The sequence below is a fragment of the Halichondria panicea genome, chromosome 7 (assembly GCF_963675165.1).
Source record: "Halichondria panicea chromosome 7, odHalPani1.1, whole genome shotgun sequence".
NCBI classification, from domain to species: Eukaryota; Metazoa; Porifera; class Demospongiae; order Suberitida; family Halichondriidae; genus Halichondria; species Halichondria panicea.
The window spans coordinates 4,788,291-4,811,098 of record NC_087383.1 but is presented as its reverse complement, the minus strand read 5'-3'; the positions used below and the strand labels follow the sequence as shown (position 1 = coordinate 4,811,098).

The following is a 22,808-nucleotide window of genomic DNA, read 5'->3' as shown; positions in this document are numbered from 1 at the left end:
CGTGATTGAAGATTGTCTGGTAAAGGATCACTAGATCTAGATCTAAAATGATAGTACATGTGTAGGTCTAATGAAGAGATCAATCCATGGATAATGGATGGAAGAGATCTACATGAATGTTATGTACCAGACAAGATCCATGGATCACAAGGTTCTGTTCTTAAGCACAATGTTTTTGTCGAAGTTTAATAGATCTACCGTAAGATCTCGATTTAAAGTGACACTTTTTAATAATTCAAAGCCAGAGGTCGCTTCTTTTGGAGGTTGAAAAATTATATTGAAGTCCTGGTGTCGCATATTTAGAGGGTCGCATCTAATGGGAGGTAACTTTACAGAGTCTACTTGCCTCGATTTCAGGCCGCTTAAAAACACTGATTTTCCAGTGGGCAATCGAGGCTAGGGAGTGGCTACATTTAGAACGCGACCATTAAAAAATAATTGTCAACGCAGCTGTCGCTATTTTTAGAGGTCAGAAAATTGCTGAAGCTCCAGGGTGTCGCATATTTGGAGGGTCGCCTTAAATCGAGGTCTTATGGTAGTCGTTGGAATGTTAGAGGATTTTTGACCATGGTTATTAAACCCTAGTTGGGCGGAGTCCAACCAACTGCGTGGGGTTGGGCACCAGAGGAGGTACGACATCCGCGTGTCTTAAACACACATTCCGAACTTTGACCTAAGGAATGTGTGTCTAAAACGTTTCCTTTGACACGCGGATGTCGTACCTCCTCTGGTTGGGCACCACTTCAATCTGGGTTTTGTTCCACTGGTACCTAGCTTTAGGGTGTGGCTAAGCATGAATGATTAATCCCAAGTGGGCGGTAACCTCAAAGCTCAGTTAGAATGCTACTGCAGGAGTCACTTTTGCATGCCACTGCTCTAACTGACCTGACGTATTCCTGGATCAAGCTGGCTTGTCTACTATTGTTGCATTTTGATTTGAATTACTAGTTACTGACTCGTTCGATCTCGAGCCACGCCTTCACACTTGAACTCTGCAATCTGATTGGGCTGCAATATTTCTGCAGTGGAACAAAACCCAGATTGGAGTGGTGTCCAACCCCACGCAGTTGGTTGGACTCCGCCCAACTAATTAAACCCCTGGCCCTATAATTATCCAACTATTCTTTAATGATATTGGTCATGATTTGTAATCGTATGGTTTAAGAGTGCAATGTGAGGTTTATAGCATGAGTAACAAGTAATGTATGGCAAGGCCTCTACCATCTTTCTTCTAGTTACAGCGCCAATCTAATAGAAGCGCCAAGTTCACAAAATTATTTTTATTTTATTCCAATTGAACATCAAGTAAATTCTGGAAAATAGAAGCCTTTAATCGAGGCTCTACCTACAACAGAACTGATATGATAGTCTCGTGGAAACAGCTACTAGTACTCTACGTTCTATTGTTCTATTTGTGCACCACTGAAAAATCATAATTAATTTTTAGTGGCGCTGTAATTAGAAGAAAGACGTAATTGCACGAGGCGAAGTCGAGTCAGTGCTATTTACCTTGCTAGTGCTTGTTGTGAGTGCTATTAATCCCTTTTGCATACTATTGATTGCATTGTTATGATGCTAGCTTTCTACAGTTTTTCCGCCGTGGCTGTTATTCGGAAACAAGCCCAGTGCAATTACAGGACCGGATGTATTGCGTAGCATTGCTTCACTGTACGAATTACAATGCAGTAATGATACATAATACTATTAGTATAATTAATAGTATGGCTAAGAGTGCAATATGGGATGAATAGCACGAGTAACAAGCAATGGCAAGGATACTAATTGCACGAGGCGCAGCCGAGTGCTATTAACCTTGCCAGTGCTTGTTATGAGTGCTATTAATCCCTTATTGCACGAGTAGCCATACTATTCATTGTTAATCGTTTTTTGTTATGCAGTTTTAAGGACACTTTTAGCTGCAGTTTCAGTAAAAAAAATTAGCCGCGGCCATTATTCGAACGTGCGGTCGTCAAGGCAGTAATTGCACGATATAATCGCATGTTGTCCTATTATTCACTGTGATTCGTGCAGTGATTAATCGCGTATCAGTAATTGCACGTCGTCAAGGCAGTAATTGCACGTCGTCATTAACGACGTGCAATTACTGCCTTGACGATTGCACATTTGAATAGCGGCCGCGGCTAATTTTTTACTGAAACTGCAGCTTAAAACTGCATCACAAACGATTAACAATCAATAGTATGATGTGCTATTAGTGACTGGAGAGTGTACAGCAATTAATCCCGTATCACATCCGGTCCAGTGGTTGCACGTCGTCATTGACAGCGTGCAATTACCTGTCAAGTAATTGCACACTGTCAATGACAACAGAATGTTTTCGAATAACAGCCGCGGCCGAAAATGTTAATAAAAACTGTAGAGAACTTCATCATCACGATTAGTATGGTTACTCGTGCAATAAGGGATTAATAGCACTCATAACAAGCACTGGCAAGGTTAATACAATTAGTATCCTTGCCATTGCTTGTTACTCGTGCTATTCAGTAATCCCATATTGCACTCTTAGCCATACTATTAATCAAGAGTTCATTCAACTCTTAGTTTAATGTAACATAACATTTTTATCGAACAGCCCAGCTTCTAGCTTCTAACTCAAATACGAACAAATGTTGTGAACACTTCATATTTATTGTGCATGCTTCTTCCGTTGTATAATTATTTTCTTCCGTTGTGTATGGTGAGGTCGATTACAACTGTTCCTTAAAGCCATGTATTTTTACTTTTGTTATTAATTTAATAGATGCTGATCGTGTTGTTCCCAAACTGGCATACATGCAGTACCATGAATGTTTGTTCTATAGTTGTTACTATCATCAAATTGACAATAGAGAAATCCAATGCTATGCGAGCATGCAATGTCAATTGATATCATAGTCTTTGAGAGGAAACGACTATAGAACCCAACATCAACTTTATTTCTCATTAAGAGCTCTTCAGTTCGATTTGTAACATTATGTTAGTTGTATTGTGGATGGTGGATTTTCAAACTTTTATTTTAATCTTCAATTTTTAGTGCTAGCATGCATGTGATTGTTCTCTATGCTTTAATCGCTTGGCTCAGATGGTATGCTACATGTACAGTATGTGCTGCAATGCTTAGTCCTGGCCACAGAGCTTCTCCAGTAAGATGGAGAGAGGAAATATTGGAGCTAAGAGTTACATGCAGCATTCAGTTTCATTACCCCCCCCCCTGTAGGACTGTGGCCTCCACAAACATGAACGCAGTGTTACGCTTTCACGCAGTTTTCACCATGGTCCTCACACAGACACGGTAAGCATTTCTGTGGATTATATGTACAGTAGAACAACTTCATATCATTATGAACATTTTCTTGTAGGAATGAGAAAGGAATAGACTGTGAAAAGGTGAGTCCACAGCTTGATTTTATCCATTTACCCGACTGTTAAGTTGACCTTGTGAAGATTGATAAATTTATTGATCTCACAGATAGCTACTAAGCGCATACCTTACTCATATACTCACCCTGTTAGACTGGTTCAACTTTCAAGGTGCATATATATACACAAGAGATCAATTGAGGTAGCCACGCACATTGAAGTTCATGTGACACATGTAATGTGTTGATCTGTAACAGTAGATCAAACTAATAAGTTTATATGGTCTGCCTTAATTCGATTAATATTCCCATGTGACTAGATGTTGTGCCAGTGCTTCCTCCTGTACGTACCTGATAAATAACATGCATTATAATTATGATTGGGTAGACACATTTGCATGGATCACCTTCTTACTCGTTCTGATCAGATGTTGTGTGTAGGTCCACGCCTGCACCTGTACATGGCCACAAGGTGCATGGCTCTCTTTTAAACTTAGAGATGTTGATGTAACCTTTCAGTGCTAAGAAATTATTTGTTGACTGTGTATTCAGTGCTAAGAAATTATTTGTTGACTGTGTATTTGGTTCCATTATTATGAAAACATCAGTTTTCCTTTCGAAAATATTGTGCGATAATTATTTATGCAAGTAACTTGTTTATCGATTAAACGCCATGGTTTCAATGGGAATTGTACAGGCTTTGAATCAATTGTAGAGCTGCTCGTATAAATAGTATCATGCGCACATTATTAATTAATTTCTAGCACTACAGCACTACATATGATAAGATATGTGATATGTGTATGCTTATACCTATGCATAAAATAATGTTATTATTTTGTTAGAATCTATAGACTATATGTCTCCCTTCCCCCAGGTTCACTGTACTATCAAATCTATCCACTAGCTGGAGATTAGAGCTCACATACATGTATTCTGAACAACCGTGCTCACTTGGTTATAATGCTGATGATTCAATAAAGTTTGTGCGGTGGAGGAAAAAGTGATTTCCCCAACAAGGAGCCTCCGAGCTTAATCACTCTATAAGACAATAGTGATGGTTAGCTAGTGAGGTTGCAACTTGCACGTGACAGAGTGTGAAAGCTTTAGTTGTGTTTGATCTCAGGTCCACTGTCTTCAATATCTGCTAACGAGTGGATGTGAACTAAGGGATGGCAACACCCCTACACACAGACTGTGTGTTCTCATATGGTAACAATTTACTGTGACGTGATGGCTTTCTATTTTTGTGATTGCTGAAATAATAGTGCGTCAAGGTTTACCTTATAATAATGCAGGTATACTCAAGTCGTGAGGGGGGGGGGGGGGGGAGTTCAAAGCATGTCAAGCACAGAAGAAAGTGAAATTGCATGGTTTGTTATGCATGAACAATTGTTTTTACACACACTGTTTGCACAGGTAGCTATTTAGATTGTTTGTGCACATTTTCTGACATAAATGTAGCTAGAACAACTATATATTGCAGCTAAGGAAATGACTGGTATGTGGGTGCACATGCATGCTATGAATATTGAAATTGTCCACCCCCATATAATCTGTTGTTTATAGCTAATACTGAGTAGATCTACTAGCTAGTCTATACAGTCTGTTAGTCTGCATGCATAGAGCTTAGTTGGATGATAGCTGCTACAATGATGTGGTTGATGTTGCTGCTGGCATTGTCCCCAGCATTTGTAGGATTGACAGCAAGTGTTCCTGGTTCTAGCTGCCTGGCTGAGGACATTGTTTTGTGCAGGGACAGTCTAATAGCTGATATGGTATCCTTCAGAAAGAGTCATAAGAAAGTTCATAACCCTTTTAGTGTGTCACTACGTCGTAGCTCTCCTGTTGGAAGTCACAAATATCATGGTGAGTGAATCGAATGTTTAGCTAGATCTAGAATTCTCTAGAATCATAATAATTATTAAAATGAGTTCTTTAGCCTTGTTTGGGGTTACTGTCTATAGTCTCGAATACCCGCCTCAACCTAAAAGCTTGAGTCTGGTCCAACTCACATATGAACTTTGTTCTGCACAGTCAGCAAAGTCAAGTGGGCTACACGCCCACAAGCATAGTGATAAAGCCACAAGCCACCGCATGTTAGGGACAGAACAATCAGACAGTGTATCAATTAAGGCTAGGAGTTGAAAGCCTACGAGAAAAACACTGAGCTTGAAGCCATCATTGCACAGAGCTAGAGGGCCTTGAAACCATGGTCGACGGTCACATTCACATAAATGAGCATTTAGGCTGTTAATAGATTCGACAAGGTGTTCCAAAGGTCCTATTGCTAGTCTGGAGAGTTCTAGTATCATATCCTTACAACTCTCTCCATGAATTTTCCTACGTCGCCTTCTGTCAGGGGCTAATTCTGTCTACTAGTAGCAATCCATGCTGCCGTGGCGGTTAGCTATAATGATATTCATGTAGACTATAATTTTATTCATGTTCCACACCCACTTGCGGTCAATTAAATGTCCAAGAAATTCCTGGACACACTTGAACCAAACCACAATGTGAGTTTGACCAGACTCAAGCTTTTAGGTTGAGGCGGGTATTCGAGACTATACTGTCTATACCTTTCTATCTCAGTTTACTTGACATCAATGCCTGCAATCTGGTTGCACAAGGCAAATTATTTGCTCTTATCTGATTGTAGTCGAGGTGTCCGGGAATGACCCTGAGGCTCAAGTTGTTGCATTTGTACTGCAAGTGTGCAGCCATGCGGACCATGAGACTAACAAGTTTACCTCCACTGGAAAAGAATCATGGAAGATTGTATCTTGCATTAATTTGGATGTACGTTGTAGCTACCGGGTGTATGAAATTCACAGTATAAAAATGAAATTTTGCTGCAGGATACTGTAATTCAATTGATTTCAGCTCCCAAACCTTTTATTGCTGTGGACTTTGTTTCTAAATCAACCACTGTCTCATTAAGGTGTTGTTTATGTCAATTTGCTGTGACATCCAGATTGAAATGTGTATAATATACGTAGGTACCTCCTTGTGGATGATAATATGGCAGTCTATGAGGGCACACAGATGGTCAGCCTGGCATCTACCGTAAGAAGAGTGTCTTTAATAACAGTTACTGTTGTATTAATAGATATTGTCTGCAGATGATATCTCAGCATAATAATATTATGTCTAACAATCATATACGGAGGAAACGAGGTACTCCATATATGGCATGCTTGCTGTACATTTATAACATTACTTTGTGCCCCTGTTTAAAGTGACGTCAGATGACCCTTCAGCATACCTGCTCATGGCCAATGGTGATTATCTCCATAAGATCAGCTTGGATGGTAATCAAGTACAAACACCCGTACTGGTCGACCAATCCAACGACAACATTCTGGACATTGACTATCATTACAGGTCACTAATATAATTATTATAAGCAGACTGGCAGTATGAGAGGCTATGTGATAATTATGAGAGGCTTGTGATATGAGAGGCAATGCAAGCTGCAATAACATTTTTATTATGCAGGCAGAGATTCTTGTACTGGACTGACAACATGGCTGGAAAAATCATGAGAGCTAACCTAGATGGGAGCGGTGTTTCCACGGTGATTGAGGAGGGTCTCATGGAGCCAGGTTCGTAAGTAGCCAGATATCCTTCTTGAGTGGTTGTTTCATTTCTAAATAGAACAATAATAGACACTATTATGCACTTTTGTGCGAGTGCTAATGGCTTCGCAAAAAAAGAATCGCAAAATCTATGCGGTACTTGTTGACGCTATTCTTACCAGATTGCAAAAGTTAGGTAACAAGTCAAAATTCTTTTTGATTTGGCTCATTCGCAAAGGTTTTTCACTCGCAAAACACATTGTAGTGATAAGTATGGTTATTATACCTTGGAATATTGCACTGCATTGGTTGCAGAACGTTTTTAGTTCATGAACTGTTAAATTTACGTGTGGCTTTCATATTTAGATGGACTTTCAGTGGACTGGGTTACAAACAAGCTCTACTTCACTGACACTGTATTGGATATTGTGGGGGTGTTTGACTTGGAATCAAACCTCTTCAAAGTGCTCATTTCAACGCTTGGAGATTCCAACGCCACTGAACCAAGAGCAATAGTAGTGGATCCTTCTACACGGTAAGAGCTTCATCAGTAATAACTGTTGGTCTCAATTACCTTGTATAGCTAGCTCAGTGTAGTTTGCGAGCTTCATCAGGTGGTAGGATATTGTTGGTAATATAACTGTCGGTAATAATAACTGTTTGGTAATAATTATAACTGTCGGTATAATAAATAAAACTGTTTGTAATAACTGTTGGGTCTTGTGATGTCTTAGAAATATTATTAAGAACTCTGAGTCTCTGATGCACAAAATACACACAGGCCATTTATACAAAAACAACAAAACCACAGGAGAATTTTCTAGAACACTACTAAATAAGAATATGCAACTAAAATAACCCTAACACAGAGGGTGACAGTTACTGTTTACAATAAATCAGAAGCTATCTAGTTCTATAAGACAGTTCTTAGTCCATATTGTGGTAACATAACATCTTAGGTTACCACAAGTCTCAAGTACTTAGCTCAGCGTCATTCATTTGTTTCTTGATTGGATAATAAACGGAGTATTTTGTAGCTGGGTGTACTGGACAGACTGGGGTAATCCAGCCAAGATTGAGAGAGCTTCTATGGATGGCAGGAATCGAACAGTGCTCCACAACACTGGCCTGGTGTGGCCCAATGGTATTACGTTGGACTACTCTAGACAAGTGCTTTACTGGGTGGATGCTTCAGAGGATGTGCTACAGTCCTCCAATGTGGATGGCAGCAACCGGATAACTCTAGCCAATCAAGCTACTGGTCTATCTCATACCTTTGGCATTACGTTCATCAATGATATCTTGTTTTTCACTGACTGGAACGGTAACAGATTGCAGAGTATACCAATGAGTGGCAGTGCCTTGACTACTGTGTTTGACGGCACCTGCACTGTTCCATACGGTTTAGTTGCTGTGAGTGACAGCAGGCAAAGTGACCGTGAGTGCTAAAACCATAGCTGTTAGAGGTAGTATTTTTGAGAAAGTGTTATCAAGCTTCTAGAAGCCTCGTGTATCACTTTCAACAATAATATTATTATGTAACAACATTGTAACAACATTGTATGTGAACTGTACGTTCGTTGTTCAATTCTCATTTGCATGACGATGTGACATGTATTATGTGTTTCTGTTTTTCCCTAGTGACCAACACATGCTCTGGTAGCAGCTGCTCACAACTCTGCCTGTTAAGCTCCATTGACCCCCGGGGCTACTCCTGCAGTTGCCGTGACGGATACTCCCTCGCAGCAAACCAGCAAAACTGTTTCCTGTCAGGTGAGATCAATAGCTGCACACTTGCGTACCACACTCACTTCAAGCTGAGTGGGTGTGGTTTGCGCATGCGCAGTTTCAAAATTGATTTCCATTATCTAATGTGTTCTTTGACATGCAGGAAATGTAACAGACTACAGCTCTTCTGAACTAGGTAAAGTCATACCTTACAAACACATATAATTGTAAGCGTACTGACCATGGGTATGTAATAGATCTTAAATATATCTTACTGAAAAAAGTCAGCATAATTATCTATAATTATATGGTAGGCAATTAGTTTCGCCTCCTACTGTAGGCACCTGTATGGCAGCTGGTCATTCTACATGCTGTGTGGGTGGTGACTGCGGGGGGTCTCCCCTCTCTTGTTACTGTGACGCTAATTGTCACGTGTTTGGTGATTGCTGTCAGGATGTACCCACAGACTGCATCAGTGCAGGTAAAGCACTGTATCTACTATCGTATCTAGCTGGGCGTAGCAGCCCGGCACCCGTTCTGACGGGTGGCCGGGGGACATGCTTACATAGGATTTGTACTGCTGTGTTATGCAATACTGCTGTGTAAGCATCATGAATAAAATTATAAACTGCATATCTGGTTATGAATATCGATATTTGAGTCATGAATATCGTTATCTCTGCAATCTGATTGGGCTGCACTGAGGGTACAAATCCTATATAAGTGTGTCCCCCGGGCACCCGTCAGAACGGATGCCGGGCCACGCCCAACTACATCGTATCCTATATGTAATTGATGAGATATCTGACTTCGAACAATCGAGTTCAATCATTTTAATCCCTTAAGGTGTGCCATTTGTGTTTTCATCTACCTTGAATGTTTACTCGTACAGGATCTACCCCGTACTTGGTATACGCTAGTGAGCCGTTTATTCATCTGATGACTCTGCCAGTCAATGCAACAGACACTCAAGTTAGAACCAGAATAATCGTGTCTGGCTTGTCGAGAGCAGCTGACATTGATTTTCATTATAGGTACATTTCAGATAGTAGAATGCATCATCTCATAACTTTGTATACGTATGGCTATCAAGATAATAGCAGCCAATAACCTTCACGATGCGTATTTATCTCACAAAGGATATGGTAAAACTGACTCTGTGTGTGTGTGTGTTCTAGCTGTAACTGCTCAACGGTTGCAATGCGACGAAAACTAACAGCTTCTATAGGCTTCTAGCCACGTTCTCTTGGATTTTGATTCGTGAATTTGCAAACTAAAGCTTCTATCTCAAGTTACGGCTAGTTTGACTCACAGTGAAGGCTGTTGCAGTTTCCTCAGAAGCATCATCTGTTCGCATAAACTTTCTATCCAACTTATAAGTTAGTCTTGCACTAAAGCGCTATAGCTGTTTGCTGCAAAGAGCTCTGCAATCTGCATGCATGTACCTACTCACACTACCAGCGGCCCTTGTGAACTCTGACCTCATAGGAGATCCACTCCTTGTTTTAATTCTTGGAAATACGCAATAAACCTCTACATCGTATATATAGTATAGATATATTCTGGCTTCTATCCTTGAAGTCCGTTCATCAAGCCATCAGATCTGTATAGCTGGTAATTTCCGGGGGACAAAATATTCGTGGTTGGAGCTCAGACCACGAATATTTTACCCACGAATGAAGCGACCTTGCCTACCTTTACCTGCAGTGCAAGCAGCAACCACGAAAATATTATCCACGAAGTGACTAAATATTGCTGAACCAAGAATGTTTTGTCCCCCTGAAAATTACCGGCTATACAGTATAGACTTCTGTTTCCATTAATTAAGCTCCTCTTCTATAATGACAGTGTGTTTCAGTGTCAACGATAATTGCATTATACAAAGCAAACTAATTATCTCTTCTATATACACTCTTGAGTGAAAGCAAAACATGAGAGGCATTAGCACCAGCGCAGCTTGCAACACTCGTTATGGTAGCATAAATAAATACGTATCGTGAGCATTATGCTACCATAAATACGTATCGTGAAGGTTATTGGCTGCTATTATGTATCTAGACATAATTATGTGTTTGCAGGGATGGGTACCTTTACTGGAGTGACGTGACCAAAATGGAAGTGTGGAGATCAAACTTTGATGGCTCTGGAGCAGTGAAGATAATGGACACAGGGTCCTCACCAGCCAGTGAGTGTTAGGCACAGTGCAAGCACGCATTGCTCTGTTTAACTGGTTAAAAAGCAGAATTATAGTAGCCTCCTTCGCAGTCTCTCCTTTTTCTGTTCTTTGTCACAGAAGAGAAAATTGGAAAGAAAGAAGGAAGCAACTAAGAAAAAGGAGAGCCTGCCTTGCTAAGTCGCGTGATCCCCTACTGACGTAGACAAATTTTAACGAGCGTGGGCGAGAGAAAACCTCAATAACTGTCCTCCCACACAGTACTTGGAGCGCATTTACCAGGAACATAATCTGTTATGAACAGTACAGTACAGTGCAGTAGAGTCAGCCTTCGTAAGACCTTTAGTCAGTAGAGGAAGTATGAAAGACTAGAGTAGAGTAGACTATACTGCTGTAATAAGTAATCAATGTATAATAATAATAATAATGTAATCAAGTGGGTCTGTTCTGAACTCAGGAAAAAAAACTGAGCTAAATTTAGATATTTAGTCTCTTTAGACTTTACTAGGTAAGCCCTTGTCTACGATGTCTCCACGCTTGATTCTGGCTTACTATCTACGATGCTAACAGCTTTTATTTAGAGTTTGCAATGCGTAGGCATGCTGTAGCTTTTTGCTCTGTCAGGCTCCGCCCAGCTAGTGATTGCCCACGTTCATTTTCACTCGTCTACCACTCGTCTACCGTCACGCGACTTAGCAAGGCAGGCTCTCCTTTTTCTTAGTCTCTTCCTTCTTTCTTTCTTTGTTCCTCCAATTCGTCCCGTATTTTATCTTATTGAACTACAGTGACAAAGAACAGAAAAAGGAGAGGCTGCGAAGGAGGCTAGAATTATAGCTAGGAGCTGACTAACCCACCATATTTAAGCTGCATGCAGCTTAAATATGGCTGTGGGAAAGCCATATCAAAATCCTTCTCTCTAGATAATTATATTTGGGCCCACACTGTAAAAAATTTATTGTGCTGAGCTAACTAAAATTTGTAATACCTGGCGGCCTAGTGTGCTCAGCACACTTTATTTTTACAGTGCATGACTATGACAGAGGCAAAATTCCCTTTTTCAAACCATGGTAGCAGTGGCGGATCCAGGAAATAGGAAAGGGAGTTCAAAGAGTATGAGCGCGAAAAGTGAAAGCTGCCGTGCAGTGTGAACTTGTTGGGTTACACCCACTTATGGTCAAGGAAAGTCCCATCTCTAGCACCAGCCGTAGAGCTGCGAACGATCAACTAGCTAGGGTTCCATTGCATTGGGATCCCCCCCTAAATCCCCCACTGGGCAGTATCTGTTGCTACCCGTTGTGTTGTCTGTTGGTAATTAACTTTTCTGATCTTTACACAGCTGACATAGCGGTTGATTGGGTCACAAACAAGCTGTATTGGGTCAATGGCACAGACTCCACCATCAATATATTTGATTTGACATCTGGAAGTCATGCAACCGTACTTACTGTTGACGGGACAGTGACAGATATTGCACTCCATCCAGGCAACAGGTATAATAATCATGTGACATGTGTGTACAGTGTGGTGAAAACACATGAAGTCATAACTGACAGATAATATATAATTATGCTGATGAAATACTTAATTTATAGGGAGATGTATATCTCTGTTTCGGGAAGTACCCCCAGGATTGAGAAGGCCTCAATGGACGGCAGCAACAGGGTGACTTTTCAAGCAATGAATATTAGTCTCCCCTCTTCACTAACAATTGACAACAGCCTAGAAGTTGTCTGGGCTGACACCCAGCTAAACAGAATCGAGAGTGCCACGTTCGATGGACTGTCGAGGGGTGTGGCTTACAGTGAGAGCAGCTTGCCTGCTCGTGATCCAATGTCGTTTACTATTCACTTGGACACTCTGTATTTCGTTGGGTTCTTTGTGGGTGTATATGCAGCAAGAACAGATTCAAACCCAAGGCTTCTTAGTAATGTCGGCTGCACCTTAGCAGACAGCATTCAAGTAATTAGCAATGCAAGGCAGCCACTAGGTACAGCTGGTACTAATGGGTGCAAAATCAACTTCCAACGATAATTAATGGCTGTGTTAATAAATTAATGGCAATTTTTTGCTTCAAACATGCAGTTAGTAATCCCTGTGCTGATAACAATGGTGGCTGTTCTACCTCTGAGATGTGCGTGCTTAGCATTGATGGACATACTTGTCTTACAAGTAAGTATGATTCTCTTGGCCTGGCATATAATTATGTGCTTGACATTTAATCCTGCAGTCGGAACAACTGTAACGCCGCTACCTACACTTGGTTTGTTGTAGCATTTGCTCAATAGTGCATATATGCATATATACCTGCTCTCTTGTTGCCATAGGTACATGTGCTGCGGCTGGTATCACAGAGTGCTGTGTCACTGGCTCCTGTATGGGGAACCCCCCTACATGCTCCTGCTCTACAAACTGCCAGCTGTTTCGTAGCTGTTGTTCTGACGTCATCACCACATGTACAACAGAGCCAACAACAGACACCCCTCAAGGTATGGATGAGAAAATTGAAGTTAATACATGCATAATTTCCTGCAGTCGGAACAACTGTAACCCCACCACCTATACCTGGTTAATTGTAGCATTTGACGATTATTTTATGCATAATTAATATAGACTAATTGTCAGTTAAAACACTGAAATGCTCATGCACATCAATCTTTAATTTTAAGGGTCTTTTTGCTGTTTTCGACAGTTCTAAGTTGCTGATGTAGCTCTACGGCATGGTACTCATTCGATCTACTTTGATACAGGATATAATGTATGACTGCAACTGTCATGACTCTATTTTACCCACATGCAGTTACCGCTAGTGTGGTGATAACTGGTCCTGAGTCTCCATCAGAGCTGGACAACATTTCCATTGAGTGCTCTATACGAGCCAATCCCAGAGCCGAGATCACTTGGCTGTTAGTGAAAGTATCATTAACTGAAGCTGCTCGCATTCTAAGTGGCCCAAGGATATCCATTATTGAGAATGATCAAGCTACGAACATATTGCAGATTGCCAAGGTAACAGCAGCTGACAATGGAGTGTATGTCTGTGAGGCTGACAACGGTATAGGGTCACCAGGAACAGGGATGTGGGACCTTCGCATCATAAGTGAGCTACACTATGATTGTGTTGACTATGGGTCAAAATATACACCAAATAATTATATCTATACGCGGTACGTACATGAATGCGTGACATTATGACTATTTTATTTGTTAAAAGGTGTGGATGACTGTCTTGATGGACAGCCTTGTCAAAATGGAGGTACCTGTGTGGACAAAGTTGGTGGGTATTCTTGCGTCTGTCCAACAACCTTCAGAGGAACAACTTGCCAACTACAAGGTAGTAAAACTACAGCCCCATGCAGGGCACTAAGTTAATGTAAAAAACAGCTGTGGGTCATTTTGAGCAATAATAGAAGTACTGAAAGAATACAAACGATACGTTTAAAGAGCTTTATCTTTTTCGATTGTAGACCTTACGCAACTTCCGCCGTCACTGCCAGTAATCGAATCACATCCGTCAAGCACAAGTGTGGCCCTTGCTTCATCACTAAACCTCACCTGTTCGGCATCAGGCTCCCCTTCCCCTGGTTACAGTTGGTACAAAGATGGGGAGCTTGTATTGGGAGAGACTATGTCTTTCCTATACATATCAGAGGCACACCCTGAGGACAGAGGAGACTACACGTGCAAGGCTACCAATGACGTTGGAGAGGATGTCTCCAATCCCGCCTCTGTTAATGTTCCAGGTAGGTATGCATGTAATAACTACTGTCAGTAGACTTCACGGAACTTCTGATTAAAGGGGACTCTCAATTAGCAGCCACTCGAAAAACAGTTTGTAGCATAGCACTGTCCATTAGAGGAGCTTGTGATTTTATTCAGTAATGTACATGCACATTGCAGTACTGCATGACTGTATGTTTTACGTTGATGCAGGAGTGCTACAATACACTACTCAAGTAAGATTGTCAACAAATTCCACCAGCCTTCTCAGTGAAGTAAGTTAATCACTTCACTGATTTTATAAGAGTCCTTGAAAGAAAATTTAACGCACAATTAACTAACGTATTAATTGTTACACAGGCCATTCTGGTGTTGGCCAGCAGTGAGCTAGCAGACACTGACAGTGACGTCTTCTCTGTCATCATATCAAACATCACTCGCGTAGGGAACTCATTTGAAGCAACTGTTTACGTCTCTTTGGTGACTCCACAAGATCAGCCTGGCTCCGAGCAAGTAGCACGAATACGAGAGAGCCTAACTAGTGAATTGCGACAAACACAATATATTCTCAGTGCTGATGATCTCATTAGAGTTGGTAAGTGTAAATACCGATAGAAAAATTTGGTTAATCCACCAATGTTTGCATTCCATTTTTTCAAGTGTCACTCACAATTACTACTTATAAGGTCAAAGTTATAGAGATGTTCCTCTTTATTAACGTATTACCGTATAGCTGGTTATTTTCGAGGCACGGAATTTTCGATGTTTTCGAGGATTGACCCAGAAACATAAACATTTAGTGCCTCGAAAATTGGTTTACGTCCGGTATTGAAACCTCTCTACTGTAGGGGTGTGGTCATTTGAACCGCTATCCTCGAAAATAATTTGTTTGGGCAATCCGCAAAAATTTAGTGCCTCGAAAATAACCCGCTATACGGTATTACATGTACAGTGTATAATAAGCTGTTTAATTAGAACTCTGCGACTGTATACACTGTAGTACTCAATACTGCATAATTATGTGCAGATGGGTGCACATCTGAAGAGTACATGGGCTATTCCTGGCCCGAGACACACCTTGGTACTATGGCAACAGCAGCCTGTCCGTGTGCAGAGATCCTGGGTGACTCTGCAGGTGAAGTGAAGCGGTTTTGTGGAGGGACATTTTCTCGTGGGGGAGAGTGGAGGGAAGGGCTTGATGTCAGCTGTGAAACAACCTTGTCTGAAGTGTCTCGACAGCTGTGTGACATTGCCTCGGTAACTACATATGTATTTTATCTTCTGTTGCAGTGTTTTATTTCTCAAGCTTGTTTTGTAGGAAGTTTCAGCTAATCAGAGTGTTCAAGCATCAAGAGATGTATTGAATATCACGTCCTCGCCCCAAAACTTGACAACCAGTCATGTGACACTAGCTACATCAGTTGTGGAGCAATTGACAGAAGAAGCAGCAACAAATCCGGAGGTATAATTATGGGATTTGTAACAGCTGTATAATTATGGCTGTTTATGCGATTGATATCGCTTCTCAAAGAAGAAAAGCATGTGATATGAGTACTAGTACACCCCATGTATAATGTGTGTATTGTGATCATGTATGTGCAGGTGAGAGACAACTACTTGCTCACTATTGACAACATACAGCAAGCTGACGCAGATGTAATAGTTGAGAGCCAAGTGACGATGAATACTACACTAAGGCAAGTACACTATAGGGAATTAAAAATTATTCCGCTTGTTCTTTGTAGAGAGGTTATCCCTTGGTTATGGGGGGACCGAGATTTGTTTACATGTAACAGTGTCTCTGGTTTTCTCCACTGCACACAATGACATGAATATACAATGGGGCAGACACGACTCTTGTTTTCTTGTTCACAGGATTCTAGACAGTCTGGGAACATTCTTAGACAACCTTGATATCACCACTGTCAACTCTAGCGGTAACTTGACTACATTCACTTTCAGCACGTATGCTCTACAAGTGCAAGAAGTGGACCCTGACAGCTTCAATGGGCAGACTTTTATTGTTAACTTGGGGTCAGTGGAACAAGCTGTGAACAGTTCTGGAGTTATTGAGCAAGAATCACTACTCACAGTCGATGGTGTTGCTAATGACATCAGTGGTACAAATACTGAGCTTTCTCAAAATGGGTCTACGGCTTCACTGCAACTGACTCCTGAAATATTTGAGAATTGTGTTAGTAATGAAAGCAGTACTAACTCATCATCAGTTGTTAGTCAAAGACTCAGTTATTCTGTGTTTGTGAGTGATGTGTTGTTTCTCCCAGAGAACAGAACTTTGAATCAAGTCGGTTCGATTGTAGTTGCTGTGCGACTGAGATGCCAGCTAGCTAACAAAACAATGCTCATTGTACCAGTGAGGTCGACATTCCGAGTTTCGGTAATCATGGTTGTATTAAGTATTTTATTGTACTCAATGTATATAGTATTACATGCATCTATATAATTATACATGCATGCAGGATGGAGTTGCTAAAAGCAGTTGTGCAGTGTACAAAACAGAAGGTAGGTTGATTGCATAAAAAGTGTTGCTGAGTATAAATCAGCAATCTGTATTATAAACAATATACTATACGAACATTTTACTATAGATCGTTTTGGCGCCTGGAACACTGATGGGTGTAGGGAGGTGGCTAGATCGGATGGAACTCTTGAGTGTAAATGCACCCATTTGGGCCATTTTGGAATTTTACTCGTAAGATGTCGATACTAGTTTTAAGTTAACGTGGTGTGTACATATTTTCTTAACACGCAGGACTTGAATCCAACCTCTTTACCAGAGGCCCTGTCCGTCATTCTGAGTGTCGTCACATTTGTCGGTCTGGGACTGTCAATAATATGTCTTGTTGTCTTTTTTCTCACCTACCTGCTCAGCAAGTAAGTTAATGTGCATGCAAAAATATTGCCAGCTAGCTAGGGTCTTGACTTATTGTATACAGTCAAATCAGCTAACCATCATTATTATTGGCATTCCACTGCATGACAATACTCTCAAGGAACACAAGCTTGTTCTTAGAATAGCTGTACTTACTGATCATCTTCATGCAGGAAACTTCGCATGAATACCCACGGACATGTTCTGGTCCACATGAGCGTTTCACTGTTGGGTCTCTATGTCACGTTCCTTATTGCTGGCTTCACCACTGGGGTCCCTGGCTTGTGTGGGGTTATGTCCGCCCTTGTGCAATACTTCTTCCTGGTGTTTTTTGCGTGGACCATGGCAGAGTCTATCTTTCTCTATCTCAAATTGGTGACTGTGCTGGAGTCGTATTCTTTCACATTCAGATACACACTCAAATCAGCTATACCAGCGTGGCGTAAGAGAAATTATGATTATGTTTCATTAATTTAGCTTAGGATACATTTCGGAACCACTATAATTATATAAGCCATTGCGCTGACACTGTGCTATATGCGCAGCCACAGCCATTTATATATACTAGGACCTAGCTATTCTGTCGAAGTTTAAAATGGCATGCTACGTACATGTATGTATAAAATTAGCTCTATTCATTGCCTATATGCCACACGTGCTGTCACTGTATGGTGCACTGCTATATCCCATACACAAAACAAAGACTTGCATGCACTATAAATGAATACATGCAGTTATTCCAGTGCTGATTGTGGCAGTGAGTGGGGGAGCAGGACATCAGTTCTATACCAGCCGCTACTAGTAAGTATACTGACAATCTCTTACGATTGAGAATATAGAAAAATGTGCTGCCGCTATGATCAGTATAACTAAATACATGTGCATGTACTCGCTCTCTAAAGCTCTCCAACGATTGTATGTATATAGATCTAGCACAATGACATGTATCCATATGCATGGCACTGTGCTATTTGTTTGTTTACAGCATCCCCATTTTGTGCAGTTGCCGTCCAACAGAATGGCCGTTCTACTTCGGGTTCATACTTCCATTTCTGGTCGCCTACGTATTCAACTGGATCTTCTTTGTTCTCATTATGATCTCTATCTGCAGACACAAACGAAACATGAATGTTTTGAAGGAGAAGGAGAAAACATCAACTGAAAACGTACGGGAATTTAAAGTCAAATTCATAATTGCTTTGTCCCTTGCTGTTGTACTTGGTTTGGGCTGGGTGTTTGGACTAGTGGCTACAAGCTCAAATGTTGTTGAGCTGACATTCACACTTCAAATCATCTTTGGAGTATTTGTTGGTTCCCAAGGAGTCCTCATCTTCATTCTACACGGTGTCAGAAACAAAGACTTTCGTGAGTTTTGGGCCAGATTTGTTCCTGGACTACGGAAGCAACTCCCCAGGGACACGATTTCTTCCGAACGAGGGCAAATAAAATCGCTGCGTTTTAAAGGTGGGAGTGGCACAGATTCTATTACTTTTAGTAACGAACCTGCCATGAAGAATGGAAGCAGAAATGAATCGATAGCACTCAGTGATCATTCGTCCATTACTCAGAATACAGATCTTCTCTCTAAAAGGCAAAGCTCCACGGTAACATATGTGAGTGAGGGTAGTAGCATTGTACAGAGCCCTACTGACTCCGTGTTCAAGACCGATTCTGAGATGTTTTCAAATCTGATTCCGCATGTAGAGCCATCACGGATGAAACATAATGAAAGCAAACCAACTGTGCAAGCTATTGGCTCTGCAAAGGACCCAGGACCACAATATGAGGAGATATTACCAGGCAATGGAGGGACCACCACTAGCTTGCCAATGACACGTAACAAATCCTACCAGCTACATACTGTGCAAGCTGCAAGGAACCCAGGACCACAATATGAGGAGATATTACCAGGCATTGGTAACCCCCCACAATATGAAGAAGTTTCATTGGCTGGTGAAACTCCAATGGTAATTCCAAACATAGCTATGACAGCCAATGAATGCTATCGAACTGTGCAAAATGAAGGACCACGATAGGATGCATGGACCGAATCACAAAACTGAACTTTTAAACTTGCTGATGAGATAAGAACACCATGTGTGTAATTTGTATAATTTGTACCTTCTGTAATTTGTTTATTGTTTAATAATAATTATTATTTGATAATTTTATTATCGTCAAATTAGCTCAATTTTACGTACTATCTAGCAGTAAATTCGTGGGGCAAAAATTTGGAGAAAGCTGACCTCAACGAAATGTTACCCATGAAAAAATTAAAACGTAAGCGTGGTTATACCGAAACGCATGCAATGCAGACTATGTAGTACACTAATTTGTACTCGGACAATTTGAATAACATTTTTACCCCCACGAAAATTACTCGCTATACGCAGCTAGCATGCAGTACGTAGAACCATGGATAGAACTGTTCTATCTATGGTACAGAAATATATGTGTATGTAGAACAATGTATATAGAACAATGTATAAAAGCAGGGTTTTAGCCACTACTTATAGCACTCCTGATTGTAATAACATTTTTAACCGCAAGGCAAAAAAATTAATGACATAAAATTAAAGGTACGTACCTATATAATACACTATAGTTCAGTGTACGTGCTATAATTAAATATATATTTAATAAAGGGTATCAACAGAAGATAGGCCTGTTGTACTATCACCTGAGTTAGGATTTGCTGGGAGACAACGATCATCCCTTTTATGGACTTTACTCTTTTTGTTGGTAACCAGTACCAAGTAAATACTGATGATGGCAGCTACCACTACCAATAATAATAAAATCCCTCCTGCCACACTAGACACCACCGACACTATCAGTCGCAGCTCAGTGTTTTCTGCATGAAAAATACAATCGTGTTATTCAAAATCACTTTACATTACATGTAGTTACTTACGCTCAATGATGCACTTGAAACCATTCCCTGAGTACCCAGGTAGACACGTGCATTCAACACTTCCAATCGTGTTGGAGCAGGAAGCAAACGGATTACAGGGCAAACTCAGGAGCTCACACTCATTGATATCTGCATGTATGTATAGATATAACTGTCTGCACAACATTAAAGTAGCTCACCTTGACAATTAGTAGCATCGGGTCCAAAGATGAATCCTGGCACACAATCACAGGAGTACCTGCCTGTTGTCGTATTTGTACAGATTGTATTTCTACCACACGGATTCTGTGCGCATGTTACCGAATCTGCATGGACACACAAATAAACTGATACCGTATAATAGCGGATTATTTTTCGTACGGTGGAAATTTTTGTATATTTTGTAAAATTGAAGAGCATCATACGAAAATTAAAACTACAAAATTTTTCTACCACAATAGATTCAACGTCATCGACCTGAGCTGTACGAATATTGGATAGTTTATACAAAAATATGTACCAACAAAAATATATTTATACTTACACTGAACAGTGTTTCCAGAATCTGATTCCAGGGAAAAAGTACTATTGTTAGCAACTCCTTCAATTGCCACAAATACCATTCGCACCGGTGCCACTTGCCGTCTCTTTCTGCCACCACCAGTGACATCAGCAGTAGGAGCAACGATATAAACGTCCTCACACATTTGCCCATGTGTAATGGCATCCAAAACAAAGTCATAAAATGCTCTGTTCGGATTTGGTATCGAGAATGAGCCATAAAGGCGTGCTTGTCCATCCTCGACACACAATCTGATTGTTAGGCCATCACCTTCGGGAAGTTGATATGTAAGTCGAACAGTGGTAGACTGCAAGAATTCTCCGTACTTAAGGATGTTATTATCACCCACCTCAACCATTGATGAAGCTGCAGATAAGGATTAGAGAAATTTAGTGTATGTGTGAATGACCTGATTTTACCTGAGTAGCAAATTTGGTGAGTTTGTCGTTCCAAAGTATCCGTTAGATCTTCTGTGTTGAAACTGTCAAGATCGCTGACCGTACTGTTCGATGAAGCAATTGCAAGTACTTCTGTGCGATCATAATCGGCAACTCCAACAACAAAAGTTATTAAGGAAGGCATTCGGATATCTCGACGTACTTGTTTGACTGCGTGTAGGGTAGCATTTTTATCGTTAGAGAGCCCATCCGTCATCACAATCGCAATTCGTAGGGCATTCTGTCGCCATGGTTGATCTGGAAGCTCTAGCAAAGCTTCAGCAGTGTTTGTTCCTCGATCAAGATGTTGCATACTCGCTATCACCGATAACAGCAGATTTTGATTGGAATCCAAACTAATGTCCACAAAACTGTTAGTTGAATATCTGATGATAGCTACTCTATCTCCTTCACTAACACCGACTAAATTCACCACATTCATAACGTATTGCCTTACCAGCTCCCAATTCTCAAAGCCAATGCTTCCTGAGGAGTCCAACACAAAGGCTAAGTCAGTGTTCACATTGCAGTCTGAATGAAGAATGTATAGGTGGGTATATTATTATTATAACACAAGTACTTAATAGTAAATTTACACTTACTTACCTATCCCATTCTCAGCCCTCAAGAGTAGCTGTTCATACTGTGTTACAAAATGATCCTGACTTATGGTAAAATCTTCCTGTCTGTAACAAAAGTACCAATAGCTTGCTGCTGATTCAATAACAATATCACTTGAAGCTAAATTTGGAATAAGTGTAGGGCTGCATTCATCAGTAGTTGAAGTTCGAATATCACTTGTGAACAATAAGAATAAACGAGCAGCCATGCAAGAATAAAGTGGGATATTCATGTTTTCACGATTAAAAATACTTTCCCAATCTGCAATTCCCCTCATATTAATCTCGTTCCTGATTATAATTCCTCTGTCAAGACTTTGAATTATGTTCTTTGTTGAAATAAGCCTATTGATATCAACTCTCCAAATCCCCATCCTGGATTGTTGCTGATTTCCTGAAGCACTCAATGTACCATCTTCAGACTCCACATATGCCAAGGTACGCATGAAGATGCTCTGTGTAATATCCCAAAATTGACTGTCACCGTTAGGAAAAGCATTATCCAACTTTGCAATAGTAGCTTGAACAACAAAAGGACCAACGGCACCTTCCTGTAAAGTCAGATCTACAGCAATGCTCACATGAGCAAAGCATAGCAGTGTAATAAAAACTTCTACTGAGAGAGTAGCCATCTCTTTATAAATACTAGCTAAAATTTATAGACTGCCAATAATATAACTATATATAAAGGGGTATAAATTTGATTGCTAGATCTAGTATTAATCTGGGAAATAACCTGGGGAACATTTTTTATGTCTGAAATTCATACATTACTATTATGGTATTGTGTTGATCATCACCTGCAAGTATTAGATCTAGTATTAGGAATGTAATCATGAATAAATTCA

General features: G+C 40.6%; 2 protein-coding genes and 1 long non-coding RNA gene across 4 annotated transcripts; 2 read left to right on the top strand and 1 right to left on the bottom strand.

Annotated features, from left to right (window-relative positions):
- Positions 1-44: 44 nt before the first annotated feature.
- LOC135338852 (uncharacterized) lies at positions 45-4,229 on the top strand. The gene is made up of 3 exons (XR_010395800.1): positions 45-151; positions 3,218-3,292; positions 3,360-4,229. It is a non-coding gene; the product is annotated as an uncharacterized LOC135338852 (long non-coding RNA).
- A 501-nt stretch (positions 4,230-4,730) lies between these two features.
- LOC135338828 (uncharacterized) lies at positions 4,731-19,619 on the top strand. 2 transcript variants are annotated; one of them, XM_064534904.1, is made up of 34 exons: positions 4,731-5,228; positions 6,019-6,158; positions 6,218-6,300; positions 6,359-6,425; positions 6,482-6,536; positions 6,599-6,743; positions 6,858-6,964; positions 7,304-7,472; positions 7,975-8,375; positions 8,579-8,710; positions 8,829-8,861; positions 9,006-9,146; positions 9,558-9,699; positions 10,744-10,850; positions 12,175-12,328; positions 12,431-12,825; positions 12,921-13,007; positions 13,066-13,098; positions 13,163-13,324; positions 13,636-13,935; positions 14,050-14,169; positions 14,303-14,578; positions 14,769-14,830; positions 14,916-15,150; positions 15,583-15,812; positions 15,874-16,017; positions 16,158-16,252; positions 16,431-16,953; positions 17,036-17,078; positions 17,165-17,268; positions 17,329-17,450; positions 17,622-17,890; positions 18,183-18,249; positions 18,452-19,619. In XM_064534904.1, exons 1-34 carry the CDS (start codon positions 4,997-4,999, stop codon positions 19,482-19,484), a joined length of 6,408 nt encoding a protein of 2,135 aa, XP_064390974.1. In that variant the 5' UTR covers positions 4,731-4,996; the 3' UTR covers positions 19,485-19,619. The 2 variants fall into 2 exon arrangements, with proteins under 2 accessions (XP_064390974.1, XP_064390975.1); XM_064534905.1 differs by lacking the exons at positions 4,731-5,228; positions 6,019-6,158; positions 6,218-6,300; positions 6,482-6,536 and having other exon boundaries at positions 6,360-6,425.
- A 348-nt stretch (positions 19,620-19,967) lies between these two features.
- LOC135338837 (matrilin-2-like) lies at positions 19,968-22,709 on the bottom strand. The gene is made up of 6 exons (XM_064534915.1): positions 21,947-22,709; positions 21,323-21,871; positions 20,886-21,269; positions 20,542-20,667; positions 20,363-20,491; positions 19,968-20,302 (listed from the first exon to the last, which is right to left on the bottom strand). Exons 1-6 carry the CDS (start codon positions 22,590-22,592, stop codon positions 20,085-20,087), a joined length of 2,052 nt encoding a protein of 683 aa, XP_064390985.1. The 5' UTR covers positions 22,593-22,709; the 3' UTR covers positions 19,968-20,084.
- Positions 22,710-22,808: the final 99 nt, after the last annotated feature.

Coding starts and splice junctions, on each gene's coding strand:
- LOC135338828 (XM_064534904.1), top strand. CDS start 4,997: ATGATAGCTGCTACAATGATGTGGTTGATGTTGCTGCTGGCATTGTCC. Junction 13,008..13,065: donor TGGACATACTTGTCTTACAA/GTAAGTATGATT, acceptor TTAATCCTGCAG/TCGGAACAACTGTAACGCCG. Junction 13,936..14,049: donor GTGGGACCTTCGCATCATAA/GTGAGCTACACT, acceptor ATTTGTTAAAAG/GTGTGGATGACTGTCTTGAT.
- LOC135338837 (XM_064534915.1), bottom strand. CDS start 22,592: ATGGCTACTCTCTCAGTAGAAGTTTTTATTACACTGCTATGCTTTGCT. Junction 21,270..21,322: donor TCACCAAATTTGCTACTCAG/GTAAAATCAGGT, acceptor CCTTATCTGCAG/CTTCATCAATGGTTGAGGTG. Junction 20,492..20,541: donor CGATGCTACTAATTGTCAAG/GTGAGCTACTTT, acceptor ACATACATGCAG/ATATCAATGAGTGTGAGCTC.